Source organism: Fusarium graminearum, chromosome 2 (assembly GCF_000240135.3).
Source record: "Fusarium graminearum PH-1 chromosome 2, whole genome shotgun sequence".
NCBI lineage: Eukaryota > Fungi > Ascomycota > Sordariomycetes > Hypocreales > Nectriaceae > Fusarium > Fusarium graminearum.
Window position 1 is genome coordinate 3409370 of NC_026475.1, and position 19979 is coordinate 3429348.

The following is a 19979-nucleotide window of genomic DNA, read 5'->3' on the forward strand; positions in this document are numbered from 1 at the left end:
AACAGAAGCTAAAATGAAGAAGTTTAAACAAGTCAAAGTTGATGATGCTAAACTTGTTGGATTGTGTTGCAGTGATTGACTGTTGAGAAATGATTATTTCGCATGTTCAATGTTGGATACTTATCCTTCCTTCAGTCGATACTCTGGCTAATCGGAATTTGCTGTTTGCGATGATTTGATTCCGGAGTGAGATCGCTTCGGCTCGGAATCTTGTCTACCCCAGACTCCGATACCGAGCCGCTCGCCTGGTCTTACCCCGAGCAACAATAAGCGGGGCCGATGGGCCACCGGTTCACGACCTCGGCATCACAATTACATACTATCTCGAAGCTTCAGAAGGACTATATACCATGCTATAATAGACCTGGTCATTCCGAATACAACAACATCTCACCAATAACATCCTCGTCATATCAAACACACACACATCATGCCTCTCCCTCCCCTCCCCTTCGAAGTCCCAATCGAACACATCAATCCCCCAAAAGCTGGTCAAGGCGGTTATGTCGGCCTCAACCCACACACAGAAACTCTTCCAAAAGGCTGGAAATTCGATCATCCAGATGCAAAGCCTCTCAATTGCGATATACTCGCTGAACACGATGTTGCTTTCAAGATGAGAGATGGTGTTACACTATATGCTGATATCTATCGCCCACCACAGAGTGATGAGCCTGTGCCTGCGATTATCTGCTGGTCGCCTTTTGGAAAGAAGTTCAATGGTCTCATGTCTTTAAGCCTCATGGTGCCTTGGAACTTGGGTATTCCCCCCAAGACACTATCTGGTCTTGAGAAATTCGAGGCACCTGACCCCAATGATTGGGTTCCTCGTGGTTATGCCATTGTCAACATTGACTCTCGCGGGTCAGGAGACAGTGAAGGTGTGATGGCCATCATGGGAACTCAAGAAGCCGAAGATGGCTACGATAGCATTGAGAGCATAGCCAAGCTACCGTGGTGCAACGGCTCAGTCGGTCTCGCCGGTAACTCACATCTCGCCATCATCCAGTGGTTCATCGCCGCTCTACGACCCCCGAGTCTCAAGGCCATTGCTCCCTGGGAAGGCTGCGGTGATTTATACCGTGAGCAATTCGCCCGCGGTGGTATTTACGCCGGCGATCTCTTCGACAAGCTTATCGTCAAGTACATGCTCCAAGGCCATAAAGGAATCGAGAGTTTCCGAGAAATGTTCAAGAAGCATCCTCTCGCCAACGACTGGTGGAATGATAAGCGCCCAGACATGAAGAAAATCAATATCCCAACTTACATCACCGGAACCTGGACAAACACCATGCACGGCATGGGCGCCATTCGAGGTTATCTTGAAGTTGATACACCCCACAAGTGGCTCCGATGGCACCCTTGGCAAGAGTGGTATGATATCTGGGGCAACGAGCAAGCCAACCCAGAGTTGCTGGACTTCTTTGACTATTTCCTCAAAGGCAAGAAGAATGGTTGGGATAGTACACCGCAAGTACGCATGGCTGTGTTGAGGTTTGGTAAGAAGGAACCTCAGTCATATGAAAATATTGTCGAGGAGGACTTTCCCATCCCAAGAACAGACTACAAGAAGCTTTACTTCACAAAAGAAGGATCACTCTCCCCCAACAAGCCCGCCGACTCATCATCCCTGGGCTACAAGTCTGAAACCGATGATAGAGTCAGCTTTACACACCGCTTCGATAAGACAACACGATTGGTCGGTATGCCTAAAGCTGTGGTATACATGTCTTGTCCCGACTACAATGACATGGATGTCTATGTCCTGCTCGAGAAACTCGATGCCAACGGAGAGGTCATGCTTAACCTCAACATTCCCTGGAAGGGCATCCCCAAACAATCATTTGAAGAGATGGACGACAAGGAGAAGATCGAAGTTGTGATTTATCGTGGCCCAATGGGCGTTCTCCGAGCATCCCACCGTGAGATTGACGAGAGCAAGAGCATGCACCCGCACTGGCCTTTCCACCCCCATGAAAAGGAAGAGAAGATCACCCCTGGCGATATTGTCAGATTGGATATCGGTATCTGGGCGATGGGTATCGAGTATGAAGCAGGCGAGTCGATTCGAGCTATTGTTTGCGGCCGAAACTTGGGAGTAAGCAATTTTGGAAGTTTGGAGCATAACGACAACAAGGGAACGCATAATGTTCACTTGGGTGGTGAGAATGCTAGTCATGTAATTCTCCCATTCGTTTGATAGTCGTCATATATAGTTTAAATAGCAAAAATGGTTACAATAGCATCATGAAATGATAAATATTTGATATGTTCTTACTCGACGTCAGCTATGGGTTGTTTAGATATTACAATGGTATTCGGAGACGAAAGTCAAGTGACACTTGCTGCCGCTTTTATGGCTACTCATCAGCCCTCCCTCAGTCCCCCACCAACCCCACTCAGCTCTCCTCACTCTACGCCATCTATTCTCACTCAACAAACGTTACAGCGACCCCAATCGAGGTCAACCTCCGGCCACCTTTTTGGTATCAAGATTCCGATTTTTGATCCCTTAACAAAACTCCAGCAGCAACCCAGGTGCCGATGTTGCTGGCGAGGTCAACTGGATCTGGGCCATTGCTGTCTGAAGAAGACATGGTGGGGAGATATGTTGACGCACAAGCTGATTCATCTCTCCTTCACGCAGAAATCCGCTCAGCTGAGGATTGCTTATGGTATCACCTGCACCTGTTGACTTTTGCAAGCTTACCTCCCATTCTTCCATCCTGACCGGGGCATAACTGAGAAGGGAAACTTATGGAAAACGGATCTTATAACAGCATAGGTATTGTAAGCTAATATCTCTGTAGCTATCTTTCTTCTGGAGACATCCGCTAGTTTCCTTATCCGATCTCCCTAGCTGCTAGTAAACCCAAACCATCAAGCCTTTCGGTTATGTCTGTCTACCTAACACCGGGCCTGAAACCAGATGAAATATTGATGCGACACTTCTTCTTGACTTGTTGATTGTAAATAGCATAGCCTATCGGTATTAAAAAAATCGTCAGAAACCTGTCTTTCAGAATGATCAGGAAGTCTTTCGGCTCGAACTTACATCTTAAGTCACGGTCTACCACTTGTATCACCATGGTGAAGTTGACCCTGTAGTGCTTTTTTCCAACTGTTCGACCATCTTCATAAATAACCGGCTCCACGGGCTTGAGGCCCTTTTCTCGCAGGTCAGAGAAGTCTACCACGATCTCCCCGACCTTTTGTGCGCCTAGTCAAACGATTTGTCAGCTTGTCCAGTAGTTCTAGCGTATCTTCTTACCCGTGTTGTTATGATGAGAAAGTCTATAGTGCGACAGTGTCGAGTGATCTGACACATACAAGATCTCTCTGCAAATCAGGGGCCGTATTGGCCAAACGTCAAAAGTGTGACTGCAGGTAAATGGTTCACAGTTCCAGACCGAAGGAACAGGCAGGCCCTATTTTTTATATGTTAGCTGTGATTCGCGAAGGATAATAAGAACAGCTGTACCAATTTCAGAACCCAATCTATTGTTTTCTTAATATAAGGCAGGCCGTCATGTTTATCATAAGATGGTTTCATTCCTTCATGCTCTGGGTGTTCTCCGAACGGTTCCGCTCGTAGAATGCCATAGCTGGAACGAGCAATCCTTTCTGGTCCATTATTCTTGTTCATGGCCCGGAGTACGGCCCCTGCTGATACAGCATTAACGAGTTGGATTCTGTGCAGAGGAGTTTAGTCGTTGACACAGTTACAATTAGCCGGTTCGACAAACCTATCCCTAGGACGCAGTAACTTGACGTGACAGTTGTTCTGCTGCGAGTATTCTGCGAGACGTTTTTCGAGGTAATCTCGAAGGGAGATTGAGGCTCCAAAACCTCCAATGAGAACAACTTTCTGAAAAAAGCCATGCGTTAGATAGGTTCCTGGCCACGGGTTATAGTCTTTACAGAGTCCAGATGACTAACCTCTACTTTACAGCCGCTAGACAAAGCTGCATCCAGTTGGCTTCTCACAATTTCAAAAATGGCCTCCAGATGTTTCATGAATATCCTTTTAATTACAGACCTAACGTCTCGTTAGCCTTTTCTCATGGCCTTTAGCAAGATTCAGCAAACATACGTCGACATCTGGATATAACCCCTTTGAAAGCCTTTGTCAGGATTATCTCGGAGTCCCCCATCTACAGCGAAACGCTTGGTAGTAGAACGTTGGAAGACATTAAAATTGCGCTTAATTCTGGGCTCGAACTGTTGAATCATTATTTGCTCAATGATACCGTCAATGGTTTGAGCACCCCTTTCCAGGTATTTCTCTTCAGAAAGGAGTTCCGAAAGGTATTCCTTGAAGTCTTCGTTGAGGTAACTTGATCCATGAAGGCCGCCTAACCATACGTAAGCTTATTAACAACATTCTGAATTCGACAACAATACCACCTGGTGGAACTATTTCGTGTTCCAATCGGAGAGGTTCCTCATTGCTGACTCGATAGGTATTTGCGTCGACTGTACCTCCTCCTGTAACCAGTTAGCTGGAGCCAGATAGGAGATTTCATAAGCCCATGCCTGCATCGAGGAGAACAAAAGTCTGGCCAAACTAATAATTCCATCAGCCAACATGAATCTCAAATTTAACAAGCATCATACCCTAATCTCAGGCGAATTGTCCAACATGTATGCTGCTGCTGCCTCTGGCTCGGATACTATGAACAAGTTCTCGATACTGTTGTTCTGGACATCAGCGCCTCGGAAGTTAGCCCCCTTCATAGCCACCGCGAGACACTTCTGCATATCCCTGCAAGCCTGCTGGCTCCATATAGCAGGAACGCACAGAACCATTTCTTTGGGGCAGCTGTCTTGGTAGCCCAGGCTACGTAGCTCAGATCGGGTATGGTCCAGAAGGTAGGTCAGATAGTCAGCGATGACATGGAGAGGACCGTCGACCACTTTTCTACTTTTGAGCTTATCAAGAGGTATATTGAGTCCCTGTCTGACTTTTGCAGTCATTGGGCTATCGTCAAGCAAGAGCTTGAATCTAGACAGCGGTAGGTTGGTGGGATCGGAGTGCATGGCTGGGATAGCCCGAAGCTCGTGAACCCCATAGCCCCAGTGAAACTGGCCAGAAACGTCCATATCCATTGTGGTGTCTCCATCGTCATCAAGGGGCTCCACATCTCGAAGCCCATTATTGGTCACATCTGGAATGCTCTCTTCCTGATCTTCATCGCCAGGTTCGTTTCCAAGACCTTCCTGGGAACGAATAAGGGCATGCCGATCGCGAAAGTGACGATCCAAGGGATATATGACTTCGCTAGGGACTTCCCTGAGCATTCGATCATCAGAATTAAAATCGGTAGACTCAGGGTATCTTGCAATCGAACAAATAGACCTTGAGTCAACGGAATCAGAAGGGCAGTCTTCCGGTATTTCGACATAGGAAACGGAAGAGTAGGTTGTTCCAAAGTCGATTGCAATTATGAGGCGTTTTTCCAAGGACTGTGAGTCGGCCCCATTTAAAAGGCCAAGATTAATGGGGCCATCGCGTTCTTCATGCTGTGGTTGGTGACTGGATAGGTTTTCCCGACCAAGGGTCATGGTAGAGGCCCTTGAGAACGTCATGATCAGGTTCGCGGTTCAGATCGAGAAGTAATGAGCGACCGGAACTCATTCATGGCAGGGGAACGGGTATTTATCCTGGCCTTCTCCTTTTCTCAGCCTCAGAGCATGATTGCGAACCATTTCAACAGGCAGCAAGGCAGAAAAACATATACACGAGGGCGCGTCTGGTACGTGTTGTCCAATTACGACGTGTTGTTGGTTGGCTAGATATGCAGAGTGATATTGTCTTGTCTCTCTGATTGGACGGCGAACGCGTCACATCACTTGTGCGCAGCTTGCATGACAGGGGCCAACCAACACTTTAACATTGACACCTTTACCTGAGCCAGGCAAAACAGAGTTTTATTCACGTTGACAGAGAACCATGGCTGGAAAGAGAAACAGAAAGGCGAGACGGGCTGCGCAGGCCAAGCCAAATAACCGGATCGTGTGGAGCGACAATGATCGTCTCGAACTTCTAGCGTATCTCAATTGGTGCGTTCAATACGGCAGGCATTTCGAAGACACCGCCATCGACTACCTAAGAAGTACTACAGGCAAAGATTTCACACAGCGACAGATTCGCGACAAACTGAGAAGGGAGTGGGACAAACGGGGATTATGCAAAAAGTTTGATGATATGTTTTCGCTTGGAACAGCGGGCCTTCGACCGCTTGAAGGGGAAAATATCTATCTTATGCAAATACTCTCTAGGATGGACCCTCCGCAAGAAGCCCGTCGCCTACGCAGTCAATCAGCAGCTATTGCTACACGGTCACGTACACTGTCAGCAACCCGAGCCACCAGCCAAAGGGAGGCATTAGCGCCATCTTCACAGACTTCGACCCCAAAAAGAGTCCCAAAAAAGCCGGAGCTCAAAGTGAGTCGTTGCAAATGCTGATTGGTTAAGAAACGGAACCTCAACTGATGCATAATATAGAGAAAGTCAAATGCCCCTTTCGAGTCAGTACGGCAGGATCCACAAGGTCATCAGAGCGAAGATGAGCTGGCAGGAGGAGAGAATTTATGTGACATTAAAAGTGAGACCGACTCTGAACTGAGCTCGATCCCTTCGCCTACGTCATCAGAAATAGAGTTCAAATTCGGAGCCAATTTCCCTGACTCTCAAGAGGAGGCGATTTCAGATACACCACCTGCTTCTACGCCCCCATCGACACTGGCAAGGTTACGAAAGGCTGAGGTTGAGTTACTAAAACAGAAAGGATGTGTGGCGACACTGATGAACCAAGTATCCGAACTGCAAAACGAAATCAATGAGTTATTTGAGATTCAAAGGACTCCGGTCGCGGAACAAATGCATTTAAGAAGAAATATATCTAACCTCAAGCGCAAACTTGAGGCCCGGGACGATCTTCTAGATGGCTTCAGCGCGTTGGAGACTGACTGCCTTGCATTTGCAAATATCTCCCTCAAGGAAGAGTGTTACGGCCTTAATCAGAATGTCCTTGATACAGCTTCACAGATATGCGAATTGGACCCAAAAGAGAATCTACCCGAGCCAGGATCCGAGTTTTCAGAGTTATCCCAGAGCTGGGCCAGGCGACTGATTGGGACTGATATGGATGGCCTTCTTGCATATGCGCAGGAAGCAGATATCCCAAAGTCTGAGCTTTTAGGTTGTTTGTTGGCAGCAGGGTTCTTCGAGCTTGTCTTTGAGTCTGATTTCCCAGATATATTGGGTATCGAATCGCCACTTTTGCAGGAGTACCGAAGACTTCTAGCAACATCATGTGAGGCCATTCTACGTTCCATATTGACTCTGACTAACCCCCTGAAATCAGTCGAAGGCAAACTTTTGCAAAAGTTTGACCTGGTTGCAACAAAGTCGCTTCTTTGTAAATCTGACCTTCGAAAACATCTGATGTCAGAAAAGACAAGTTCGCTGTGTGATTTAGTACTACAGAGCCTAGATTCTTTTATCCCCCCTGGAGTTCACGATATAGCCAATCGTTTGTCGACTGATCGCTCGCCACGCGGTCTCTCTGAAGAAGAAGACAAAGTTGTTACAGATCTAGAGAACGATCTGTCCAGGGCGTTAAGTATTAAGCTGGAGCTTAGGCTGTCGTTAAGAAGGTTTAAATACTTTTTCTTCAAACCAGGCACTCCGTTTGATCCAGAGATGATGGAATGCGATTTATTGCAATCTAGACCCCCGGCAGCGGAACTTAATGGACTCAAGATTTGTCTGTTTCCGGCTTTATTCTCGATTCCGGAAAGGACAGAGGAGACGCAGGAGGACATGTGGAAGCATTCGAGGGCCTCATCTTATGGGCATTTAACAGAGGCGAAGTTTGGGGAACTCAAGTCGCTTGGTCTCATTACAAAAGCCAGAGTTTTACTCTAAGTTCAATGTCAGGGTATAGTGACTAGCTCAACAAAACAATGATATGATTGAATCAGATTCTTTTCAATTCTGGCCTTTTTTATTATGTTTAGCCGTTGCTATCGCTTATGATTTCATTTTGTAGGCAGCTCTGAGACCAGGAGGCGAGAGCAAGCAACTCACATATTGAGAGTACAAAGCACTAAGTTCTAATTCTATCAAGGATAGGCCAAGGTGACAGAGTCGTTGGCCATGCAGAAGCTACAGATGCGGTCCAGGGGTTCTGATGGGCCCAACTATTTCACGATCTGATCCCTATAAGTACTGTGAGGTAGCTAAGCTGAAAAAGGCCAGGTGAGCTAATACTGTCTTGTTACCTCGTGTGCTATGAGAATTTCAATCTTGTTACTTTGTTGATTGCCGACTCTTGTGATTGTTAACTCACACGGTGATAAGTTTGATGTTCCTCCCTGTCGAAACTGTCCAGTAACCGCCTATTCAGTAATAAGCCACTGCTCTGGCGGATATGTCTAGAATAAATCTAGATCTGCCAAATAATAATGGCAAGGGTAAGGGTAAGGCTGCCATGTAAAACGATCACGACGAACACATCGACGATGAAACCTAAAAGCCCCAAATATTCAGCAAACCTAGTTACATGACTGGTGGTAAAGGACTAATAACCGCTCACGCAGCTTACTTCCAAGCTGTTACGACCTAAATGACGAGGTCAGGCGTACCCCACTTTTCACTTTTGCAAGCCCCCACTTTTCCTTTCCTTTATGGACCAATCACCGCAGGACCGAATCGTCAAACTCTCGGTCCTCACGAAGACCCACCTTTTCATCCCTATGCACCAATCAGCTCAGGACCGAAGGAACTACACCACGGTCCAGGACCGATATGCTTGACCCTCGGTCCACGATAGATACAAGCCAATACCTATTGTCTTGTACCTTGGACTAGTATATATAGGACACTCTCTTAGCATTAGATAGAACCTAGCTCACTAGCTATCAATAAGACTTCTTTACCTGAATACGCCTAACCCGCTCTATTCACTATCAAGAGACGTGACACTTCACTATTGCTCGGTAACGCCTTACGTATCTGCCAACATAAACCTAGTACGGACTAGTTTATCCCTTGGAAACCACACCCGTCACACAAGCCATGCTCGACTCGGGATATGGTAGTAGCACGGTAGGAGACGAAGCCGCATATATGGCTATGCTGCCGCATCTGCCGTTGCTTCTGCGAGATGGGGGCCCTGATGCCTAAGGTACTTCTGTTACAATTGGTCACCGTAATAGCGCTATAAGGCTTCTATAGGCAGCTGTAAGCACCACTATAATCGCTCGTGTAGTGATTATAGCCCGATCTTTTGCCCTGTGGCCTAACGGTTGGGTGTAACTGTTACAAGTCTAAATAAGAGCTATTAATATATAATAGATAAGATTTCTAAAAGATAAACTAATTTATATTAAGTTTATATTAATAGATATATAAGGCATTATTAAGTAATAGTAAAGTATTATATCTCTTAATAGTAAATAGAGTAAATTAAGCGTATTTAGGTAAAGAAGTCTTATTAATAGCTAGTAAGCTGTGACGGTTGGGTTTCTAAATAGGTAAACTAGTCCATACTGGTTTATATTTGCAGAGTCATAGGGCGTTATACACTGAGCAAAGGCGAAGTATCACATTTCTTAATAGTAAGTAAAGCGGGTAAGGCGTACTTAGGTAAAGAGGTTTTATTGATAGCTGGTGAGCTAAGTTCTATCTAATGCTAAAGATAGATATATATATACTTAGGAAGGCTTATAGTTTCGTGAGAGGCTTACGGCATGAGTTCCCGGCTTACGTCGTGAGTTTAGGGCTCACATCGTGAGTCTATTTGTAAGCCGTGAGTCGCAGATCCTGGCGGCTCACGGTCTGACTAATCTAGTAGGGGTGACAAGTGTCATGATTGGAGAAACATAATGGGGCCTGCATAGTCATCTGTTAGGTTATAACATAAGCTAATTATATTAATTAGTGCTAACTAAAGGTATATATACTTAGGTATTATATAGGTCGAATGAGGTCGGTTTAACTCTATTCGATTATTATATAAGGCAAACGAGGTCAGTTTGACTCTATTTGTCAGGTAAGTCGAACGGGGTCCGTTCGACTTATGTAGGATAGGTCTATCCTCATAGGCGGAAAGTAGTAGGTACATTATCTCACGTGTGTAGGGATTAGTTAGGTCGTAACAAGGAGCATCAGGACAAGAGTCTGCATTGTTAAAACCCAGAGCAGTATGGCACTAATATACTTCCGCAATTTAATTTAAGAAAGTTCTAAGCAGAAGACTGCAATAGAGCATCTTAAGTTAGAAACATGTCAATAAGCTCAATATTTTAGTAAGGTTTTAAAGAGAAAGAAATTAAGATAAGACTACTCCTGCATAAGGTTGTGCCTTTTTTTACGCAGTTGGAGTATGGATCTTTTCTATTTGAAAATAAAGCCGACATCTTCAAGCGGCTTCTTCTCGGCTGGATTATGGATGCCAATATCCCTCTCTACGGCGTTGAGCACAAGCTATTTCGGCAGCTTCCTGCCTTCATAGAGGACCAGTTTGTTAACGAAGTTTTACCGATGTCGGGAAACACCGTATGAAGGTGGATCTTACAATAATTCGAAGAACACACGAGGATACTGAGATGAATAAGGCTTTGTCGAATGTTCATATCTCCTTTGACATGTGGATTTCGCCTAATGGTATTGCTACCCTTTTGGTGATAGCGTACTATGCTGACATAGCCAAGAGACCACAATTCCGCCTTCTCAGCCTAGAGAAGCTCTCTGGCAGTCATGGTGGCGAGGATCAAGCCATCTTGATGGCCAAGGTCATCCAGAAATATGGCCTAGAAAAGAAGATCGAGCTTTTCGCAACAGATAACGCTCATCAATGCGATACCTGTATCCGGGCTTTGCTTAAGATGTTCTATCCCCGGGTAAGTCCTACTGAGCTTGAAAGGTTGGAAGACGAGCGGCAAATCCGCTCGCTGACCACAGGCAAAGACCGTCTTTTTGAGCTTTGCGACCTTGCTTCGCCATACTGTATGCTGTCGCAAGCTAGGTATTCTAATTTTTCTCTCTTGAGAAGACTTCATGCTTTGCAACAGGTGTAAATTCGTCCGCGGGTTGCCGAGATACCTGCATAGTTGTCTTCATTACCTTCTTCATTGAGAAAGTGATATGCATCAAGGGATCATAAGTCAGCCTCTTATACAGCCCTGAATCTCAGGTCGATGAAAGGTTTGCCTCCAGGCAGTAATGGGGATGCAGAATTTGCCCCGCCCCTGAATTTGAATTAATACTTTCTTAGTACTACTGCTAATATAGGCAACATGTAGTGTATAAGGCGCGGACGTTAGTGGAGGGATGGGACTTACTAGGTTTACCTTGTGCTAATAATTATGCTAGCAGATCTGTGCATCTTGCTTTGTCTATAGTGCATATAAAACTAGGACACCTTATAGTTAAGGCAGGCTAGCTATTAGAAATTGGGTAGAGAAATTAACTTATAGTTCCTTTCCTTACAAATGGTACTGTAGTGCTAAGGCTCAAAACTCAATAACAATTATAGCGATCAAGTCGGGTTAATATTAAAAGAGTTATTAGGAAATAGTCTAAGCAGTGACGGCGTCGAATACAGAGATCTCTTATGAGATGGGTTCATGCAGGCCAGATTCCTTGACGTGGGAAAGTCCAACCGGGGCCCAAAATAGGGATATGATCCCAGATGTGGTCCCCCGCGGATCTTGACCCGGGTATGCGATCCCAAAAATGGGCCTGCTTAGGCACCTCGGCCCATGCTCAGCCCCCCTCAGCCCAACCTCAGCATCAACTCAGCTTAGAGCGGCAGGACCTCAGCTCTAGAAATGGAAATGTATTTTGGTGTGCTTGAGTTTCGTCTCCGAGTTAAGTGGTATATGACAGTATTTTTCGGGATACTGATTTATATGAGATTTCGATTTACTCATCATAAACAAAAGAGAGTGATACCTCATGTCGCGTGGGTAAAATTTACTAATGACAAGTCTAGATATTAAAATAGGTAAAATCAACAAGCGATATACCGTCAGACGATGTAGGTCAACATTTATGAGAAGACGAAACAGAAGTACATACAAGCCTCATTATTATCAATCACGTAGAGATTTAATTAGAGCAGATGACATATAGAAGATGAACCAGTATATTAACGGGGTATAAAGTAGCAATCCTCAAAAGAGGAATCAAGTACAATAGCGAGTATATTGTGACAAAGTTCATAAAGGAAAGCATTTACTCTCCTTACATGAACTTGTTGAGGGCCCTGCGCCAAGCGGGCCAAGAAGCAACCTTGGCACGGTAAGCATTGATCTCATCCCAGTCATGCTCACGGAGACCAGTGTCGAGATCGATCTTGTCAATGGTGAGCCACTGAGGTCGCTTCCAGATATAGCCGATGATCCAGAAGACAAGGACGACAGGGATGGCAAGGCAAGCCATGAAAAAATCCTCGGCGTTACCGTAACCCTCCTTGAAGGGAGGGCAGACGGCGACGTAGAGCTGGCAGCCGAGAATGACGAAGCAGAGGGTAAGACCCAACCAAGAACCGTAGACACCGCCAGCAGCATGGAAGGGGATCTGGTCGAGGGTACGGCCTTGACGCTTCCAAGCAGAGCGGAAACGAATGTGACACTGAGTGCGAAAGTTAATTTCTGTTACAAACAGACGATAGATGCGATCAAACTTACAGCACAGATGGAGCCCCAGGTGAAGAGAGCGGCAAGGGCAGAGACAGCAAGGAGCCAGTCAAAGACAAGACCACCGGAAGAGGCCAGGACGATGTATGCGAGAGCACCCCAAGCCAGGTTAAAAATGACAGACATGAGAGGACGTCCGGAGCGATCAATGTAAGTGAAGCACTTGGGAGCGTAGTCCTGCTCAGCAAGGGCAGTAAGAGTACGGGATCCACCGTAGACACAAGAGACACCGATGGAGACGACGGAAACACAGATGACCAAGTTCATGAAGTCGTCGTAACCGTTGAGACCAGCATCAAGAGCAGCCAGAACGAAGGGAGAGACACCATCCTTGTATGGGTTGGCACTGTTGAGGAGACGGTCATCGGTGGAGCTGACGAGCATGCCGACGAGGGTGAGACCAACAATGTAGAAGCTATAAGATATCAGTACGCTGGGCACAATGGCGTGATGGTGAGATGTATACTTACAGGGTGATTCGCCAGAAGACCTGCTTGATAGCACCGGGAAGGGCCTTGGCGGGGTTGCGAGACTCAGCAGCAGCAAGACCAACAAGCTCAGTACCTGCGAAAGAGAAGGCAGCGGTAACAAAGACGGCACAGAAACCACGGCTACCGTTCTGAAAGGCGCCAGGGTCGTACCAGAGCTTGGCACCCTGGTAGGTGCTAAAGTTACCACGAGAGGGGCCACCACCGCAGATGAGGACGACGGCGACAATCATGAAGATGATAATGGCGGCGAGCTTGAAGCAAGAACTCCAAAACTCCTCCTCGGCGTAACCAAGTGTACCAAAGACGTTGATGAAGATGATGAACAGCCAGAAGACGGTGATCCAAATACCTTCATTGATGTTTGGATTCCAGTATTGCACAGTGAAAGATGCGACGGTTAACTCGAGTGGTAAGACGATGACCCATTGAAAGACCTGCGACGGTTAGTATTGCGCGTATTCCAGATGCGATGAGGTACGAACGTAGTTCCAACCCATGGCAAAACCCCAGGAAGGATCAATGAAGCGAGTAGAGTAGGTATAGAAACCACCAGAGACAGGGTACATGACAGCGAGCTCACCGAGAGCGTGGACGACGTTGAAGATCATGACACCGGCGATCATGAAGCAGATGAGGACAGCGCCGGGGCCACCCTTGGTGAAGGCACCACCGGAACCGACAAAGAAACCAGCACCGATAGAACCTCCAATGGCAATCATGTGGAGATGGCGCTTCTTCATGGAGCGATCGAGTTCGACGACACCGGTACCGTAGTCACCTGTAGAGAGTAAATGTTAGGCGCGTTGCGATTGAAGCTAGCGAGAGGTAGGGTAGAACGTACGGCGCTGGAAGGACTTGAGGTTCAGACCGTTACGGGTCATGAAGTCATCCTCGCGAAAATCTTCGCGAACACCCTCAATGTCGCCAGTGAAGACATCCTTTTGGTGTCCGGGCGCGACCTCGTGCGACGGCGGCGTGTGAGTGCCAATGTCGACCTTTTCCTCCTTGGACGTCATGGTGGTGGTTGATCTCTCTGGGGCAAAGATCAAAAAGGCAGATCAGAATAGAAGAGTTGACCCTTTGTATTGGGAAAGGGAAAAGATTAAAGAATTGCGACCTGACAAGGGGAGAGTGAAGCGTGGGAGGTGGGACAGTTTTTATGTTGTCTCGGGGAAGGAGAGAAGGTCCCCTCTCTGTGGTACAGTTGGCGCGATGGCAAAAAAGGCAGGAGATGGGAATTAACTACAGAGGGTGTGGGCAGGAAAGGGAAAGAGTTGTCTCGTCTCTTTGTTTGCCAAGACGCGATAAGCATCAGTTGCATCGGGACGCCTCTGAAGTGGTGGCCAAGAGTAGTAGAAGGAAGCTGCCAAGTAGTTCTAGATGAAGGGTAGATGAGGATTTGGCAGTTGGAGTTTAAGACAAGCCTTGGTATACAGGGATAAAGATATAGGCACGCATCTTTTATTGTCTATAATTATTATAGCACATGAGGGCATATCGAGTCTCCTTGTTGACTGGATTCATCAGTGTTGATGGTGTAAATACAGAGCGGGTAGGCACAAGCGGAAGCTGCACCTGGCCCGTGCTGAATATCTGCCTCGCCTAATCTTAACCGGTCACCCGTTAAATTAATTCCCCAGCTTTATTCACTGTCATCCAGAGCATTGGCTTTCGGCTTTAGTGATTGGTCTCCTCCCCGCACTTCTTAGTGGGCAACGCGTGATGCATTCCTCGATTCCTTCCCTACAGTACAACTTTGTCTCGCCTGCTCCAACGGACATGATACCATGAATGGAAGGTGCAAAAGATCGATCGTTTTCGGTTGGAGGATGCGCGGATGGCCCTCCGTCTTGGCGCGCCCCCCATGTCATGTCTACCGTGCAATAAGCATGCGATGGGTTAGGTACGGATACAGTACAGGAGAGACAAAGGATTAGCGGGGATTAGTGAGTAAGCTAAAACAACAAGCTTAAAACGCTATCACGAGCTTATGTTGATCTTGGGACAGACAGTGACGTCTGGGGCTTGAACAGTTATTGCAGTAGAAAACAACCGACGACAAGCGCTCAATCTCGGCTCAACACCGACTAAATACGTGATTGCCATGTTACATTTGGGTCCTTGGCTAAACTACCCCGACAGTCATCTCCAAGATTGGCCCCCTAGCTTGGCAATCAAGCTGTCAAAACCCGGCGTCTTGGGAGGCTATGCTGCGGTGAGAGTGCACTGTAGAGAAAGGGTCTGCCAAGAGCTGATGCTGAGTCTCTGGAAAGGGAAGGAGATTTATTAATGTTCCTCTTGGCGCGTAAGAAGGACAGTCTTTGCATGTGAATTGCCTCTTTATTCGTTGATGTGCGTTGACGCTCAATTTGCTGATATACTTGGCCGTGGTATGTTGTCGCCTCGATAGCATGACATGGTCTGTTTATCTTGATGGCCCCATCACCATCGCCATCTCCACCTCCATCTCAGATAACCGCAAACGTTAATAAACCTCAAGATAAAGTATCTCTCCAAACCTGGGGTTTGCGGGTCGGAAGTGGAATTTATTATGTAAAGATATTGAAATGACGATGCAATAGAGCCGTTTCACTGGCGTTACCGATGGATGGTTAATTAAAATGGTGCACACCCAATAGGGTAGGTGGTAGAACGGGCGTTTATAGCGCTGCACTCACTGTAAATCCACTGAACAGGTCCCGCCTGTCGGCGCATTCAAAAATCAACAATTAGACACCTTGAATCAAAACAAAACATTCTTCATTCCTTTCGCCTCCAATTTCTATTTGATTTGACAATCTGCCCCCTCACAAGCAAGACAAAAAGACTCGCTTGTTCTTATCTCTTGGCCAACTCCCCAAGTTCCCAACCATCCAACGCCAAGACAACCGCTGATCTTGGCAATGATACAGTTCGAAAAGGACAATATCCGACATGATACATCGAGTACCACATGGGGAATGGTCCGAGGTTATCTCCAACCGCTCACTTCCATCTGACCCAATAAGATGACTCCCAATTAATCCTTCTCTTCTTGGCGCATGTCTTGGCTGTCGGCCGCACTGACCGTTGGCTTGAAGTGCGAGGATCTTTTGTGCTGCCAGCAGCCACAAATCAACCATGACCTTGTTTTTGCCGTGACTAAGAATAATCTGAAAAGGGACAGAAACCGACACGACGAGTCTGGGGAACCTGTTTGCGGGGTAAACTCGACCTGGGGAAACGTGGCAACATGTTGGATCACAGTGACTGACAGACTGAGGTTATTTGCAGGACTTTTTCACAGTCGCCGTCAAAATAAAGATGGTCTTCGGATCAGAGACATGGTTATGGCCCTGCTGTCATCACTTAATTCTTGGCTTGCCTCGGTTAAGCTAGAGCTCTTCTGGAACGAGGCACAGCACCACCCAGGTCAGATTACTGTCACCAGTCACACAGCACGGATAAGAGACACGCAGGTGGCTGCAGCCGATAACGTGTTAGTTTCGCATTTCGTTATCTAAGGGCACAGCTGCAAAAGAACCCTGGTCGGGAGCCAGCTAAGGTATCCTCAGCTCGCGAGCCTTTTCGTCGTCCTCGTCAAACGGCGAGTCGGATCGATTGGCCGCGTTTCCTTCCAGGACTGGTTTGCCTCGCATTTGGGCCCAGACTGTCTTGTACACGGGCTTGGCGAATAGCGCGTCCATGTCTTCGAGAGTAATACCTAAGGAAAATGAGTCAGCATGGAACAATTCTGGAAGCATTTTTGCAACTTACCCTTTGTCTCGGGGACGAAAAAGAGTGACCAAATACCCATCAAGACAAGAATCGAGCCAAAGAAGAAGTAAGCTCCATAACCAAGATCGGAAATCATATAAGGCGTCGATCGCGCAATGATGAACGAACCCAACCATGTATCGGCAGTCGTAATGGCCACACACAGCATACGGATGTCGAGAGGAAAGATCTCGGATGCATACGTCCAGGTGATACCCTGCCATGTCGCGCAGATGATAATAGCGTTGATGTACACACAAACAATCGCCAAGTATCCCCAACCATCACGGTTGACAACACCAGCTGCGGCAGCAGCAGCAGGGTCGGCCTTCATGACATAACCACCAATATACAACATGGGAATACATCCAAGGGCAGCACCCCAGATGAGACCCTTGCGACGACCGACCTTTTCGACAACCCAAAAAGTAAACAGGACCATACCAAGTGTCTTGGAAATACCGTAGAATCCAGTAGAGAAGAGCTTCAGCGAGGTACCAGGAATACCAAGACTCTCAAAAATGCGAGGAGCGTAGTAAGTGATGATGTTGACACCAGTGAAACTCTGCAAGAACATGAGTGCCATGCCAATTCCCATACGGTTGCGCACGCCCTTCTGGAAAAGCTTCATAAACATCTGCTTCTTGCTCATCTTGTTGGTACTGCGCTCTTCGACCTGCGCGCGAATATCACCCATCTCTCGACGGATGTACTCATGATCAGGCGTCATCCCACGGATCTGCGAGAGGATCTTCTCAGCTTCCTCAAAGCGGTCACCTCTCGCCAACCAACGCGGCGATTCGGGACACCACAGCATACCCAACGCAAGACCAGCACCGGGCAATAGCTGAAGACCCAGCGGGACAATCCACTGCGTCTTGGTATTGACATCGATGGTGCGGTCGGTTGCGTAGTTGATCCAAAAGCCCAGCATACCACCGCCCTGGGAGGCGATTTCGAAAATACCAATCAGACGACCACGGATGGACGGAGGGGCAGTTTCGCTGATGTAGACAGGGACAGTGAGGGAGGAAGCGCCGAGGCCGAGGCCTGCTACGGCACGGCCGGCGTAGATCATGTTGAGATTACCGTTGGCGGCGGTCATGAGAGCGCCGCCGAGGAGGAAGATACAGGCTGCTGCCATGATGGTCTTCCTACGGCCCCATTTCTCAGCAATGGGGAATGTGCACAGGGCACCGAAGAAACAGCCAGCCTAATAGTGTGTCAGAACTACACCACATGTGGAGAGATGAAAAGAGATGTACCTGAAAGGTGGATACAATGTTTCCCTGGATGGTGTCGCGCTGTGTCTTTTCGACGAGGTCAAGGCCAAAGTCCCTCATGAAAGAGGTCAATGCCATGGTACCTCCAATAACAGAAGTGTCATATCCAACTGTACCAAGTCAGCATCACATCTTTACTATCTTCACAGCTCAACTCACTGGCGAGGGCGGACATGGAAGCCACCGTGGCAATCAGGTGGATTCGCCAGTTCCGCACCTCAGGCGGATCATTGGTGCCCGACGCATGAGTATTCCAGCCCATTCGATTAGAAACGAGTAAAGAGGTAGTAGCAAAAGCTTTGATAAAGAGTTCTGTCTAAGAGACAAGTAGAGTAACGCAAGATACGAGACGTGCAAGTGTCTGTAACTGTTGTCCTCATGAGTGGGGGATACGAGGCTTTTTAAGCATTTATTTTACGAGTAGTTACTGTCATCGCTTTTCTATCCGAGAAGTAAAAATGTAAGAATGCAGCTTTGAGTGGTCAAGATCGTCGCAAACCGTTGTGCCTCCACTGGGGCTTCCCCGTGGGGTAACGAGAAAACGAGGGTAAGCAGGGTCGTGTTGGAGCTAGTCAGTGTTACAGTGAGAGCTTTGAACTTGTTCTGATCATGAGTGTGTCTGCTGTGGGGAATGCCAAGACGATAAAGGTGAGGGGAAGTTGGGATGTTCTCTTGAGAAGGTTGTGCTTTTCCGTGGTGAGGATGATGGTTCGTGATGATGCGGGCGTTGCCATTGCAGTGTTTGATGACGTACAGGGCATATTGCCAACCACCGAGATGTAATCAATAACCTCAGAAAGATTATTCATTGCATTCATTGTCAATATCTCCATACCAAGTCTTCTAGGCACCGCCAAGTACACTCAAGCATCAGGGTCCAAATGCCAATTTTCCACAAGCTCTTTACGATCTACGATTACACACTCCGGCCCGCCTTGTAAAGTTTAGCTGCCGAACAAGCTTCAGACGCAAAATCAACCGTCATTGAATCCCCGTCATTGGTCACACGACTCGGGGTCGGCGAGTAAATCTATGCGCCGAAGCATCCTTGTGCCCCCGCATGAATCAGTCGATTGCTTATTGTCAATGCCACCCTGGGAAGAGACTAACCTTAATTATTATGTTATTTTAACGAGGGATGTTGTTTGGAAGAGTACTGGATACAGATCCTCCATTTAGAAGCAAGAATGGGGTACTGGTAAATCCCTCGGTTTTAAACGATGCAACGTTGAGTGCTGATCTTGACTGTCTTCCTGCTCCAGAGGCCTCATTCGCCTCGCAGTTAACCAGGCTGTCGGACAAACATAGCTACCAAAGATCTCTCTCTTTCTCGTAAAGCATCCATGCTGCAGCTGTTCAGCATCCTCGTTGACACGGAATAAAACGGAATGTTATCCTTACAACGTAACACTATTGCATCTCTGCAACCCTAGCTTATACTGTAAAGTTGTGGATATTGATATCCCTTGTTGTTGTCAAGCTACCCCGGACCATCCACCGAAATAAGCTTAAATCTCGCTGGTGCCAGTAGAATTCTAGCAAATGGTCAACCTTGTTCCGAGTGGGCTGTGGAGATAACGTCGGACGATCGGCGTTTAGAGAAGGCTGCCCCGCGTACTTGGACCTTTCGCCGTGGAGAAGGGTTATCCATCTTGATGCAGTGACATGTTGCCATATGATCTAGAATTGTGGTTTCGGCTATGTGTTTCCGTTGATGAGTCACTGATCAGTCATTTGT

At 47.1% G+C, this 19979-nt stretch overlaps 6 protein-coding genes across 6 annotated transcripts; 3 read left to right on the forward strand and 3 right to left on the reverse strand.

Moving 5' to 3' along the window:
- Positions 1-430: 430 nt before the first annotated feature.
- FGSG_04641 (uncharacterized protein) lies at positions 431-2200 on the forward strand (the record flags this gene model as incomplete). The annotated part of the gene is made up of 1 exon (XM_011322629.1): positions 431-2200. One exon carries the CDS (start codon positions 431-433, stop codon positions 2198-2200), a length of 1770 nt encoding a protein of 589 aa, XP_011320931.1.
- Positions 2201-2903: 703 nt separating this feature from the next.
- Positions 2904-5565, reverse strand: FGSG_04640 (uncharacterized protein; the record flags this gene model as incomplete). The annotated part of the gene is made up of 10 exons (XM_011322630.1): positions 2904-2959; positions 3056-3220; positions 3272-3294; positions 3331-3428; positions 3482-3692; positions 3747-3868; positions 3940-4024; positions 4094-4355; positions 4457-4502; positions 4618-5565. The coding sequence occupies 10 exons, from the start codon at positions 5563-5565 to the stop codon at positions 2904-2906; spliced, it is 2016 nt and encodes a 671-aa protein (XP_011320932.1).
- Positions 5566-5953: 388 nt separating this feature from the next.
- Positions 5954-7933, forward strand: FGSG_04639 (uncharacterized protein; the record flags this gene model as incomplete). Its single annotated transcript, XM_011322631.1, has 2 exons — positions 5954-6448; positions 6509-7933. The coding sequence occupies 2 exons, from the start codon at positions 5954-5956 to the stop codon at positions 7931-7933; spliced, it is 1920 nt and encodes a 639-aa protein (XP_011320933.1).
- Positions 7934-9173: 1240 nt separating this feature from the next.
- Positions 9174-11460, forward strand: FGSG_04638 (uncharacterized protein; the record flags this gene model as incomplete). Its single annotated transcript, XM_011322632.1, has 11 exons — positions 9174-9194; positions 9245-9250; positions 9414-9432; positions 9463-9470; positions 9576-9627; positions 9712-9779; positions 9977-9997; positions 10044-10061; positions 10367-10567; positions 10723-10911; positions 11440-11460. 11 exons carry the CDS (start codon positions 9174-9176, stop codon positions 11458-11460), a joined length of 624 nt encoding a protein of 207 aa, XP_011320934.1.
- A 691-nt stretch (positions 11461-12151) lies between these two features.
- Positions 12152-14261, reverse strand: FGSG_04637 (amino-acid permease inda1). The gene is made up of 5 exons (XM_011322633.1): positions 14044-14261; positions 13685-13980; positions 13182-13636; positions 12703-13126; positions 12152-12646 (listed from the first exon to the last, which is right to left on the reverse strand). The coding sequence occupies exons 1-5, from the start codon at positions 14216-14218 to the stop codon at positions 12257-12259; spliced, it is 1740 nt and encodes a 579-aa protein (XP_011320935.1). The 5' UTR covers positions 14219-14261; the 3' UTR covers positions 12152-12256.
- A 2480-nt stretch (positions 14262-16741) lies between these two features.
- On the reverse strand, positions 16742-18503 carry FGSG_04636 (uncharacterized protein; the record flags this gene model as incomplete). The annotated part of the gene is made up of 4 exons (XM_011322634.1): positions 16742-16905; positions 16959-18171; positions 18224-18351; positions 18401-18503. The coding sequence occupies 4 exons, from the start codon at positions 18501-18503 to the stop codon at positions 16742-16744; spliced, it is 1608 nt and encodes a 535-aa protein (XP_011320936.1).
- Between the last annotated feature and the right edge of the window lie 1476 nt (positions 18504-19979).

Coding starts and splice junctions, on each gene's coding strand:
- FGSG_04637 (XM_011322633.1), bottom strand. CDS start 14,218: ATGACGTCCAAGGAGGAAAAGGTCGACATTGGCACTCACACGCCGCCG. Junction 13,637..13,684: donor TTGCCATGGGTTGGAACTAC/GTTCGTACCTCA, acceptor TAACCGTCGCAG/GTCTTTCAATGGGTCATCGT. Junction 12,647..12,702: donor CCTGGGGCTCCATCTGTGCT/GTAAGTTTGATC, acceptor TTTCGCACTCAG/TGTCACATTCGTTTCCGCTC.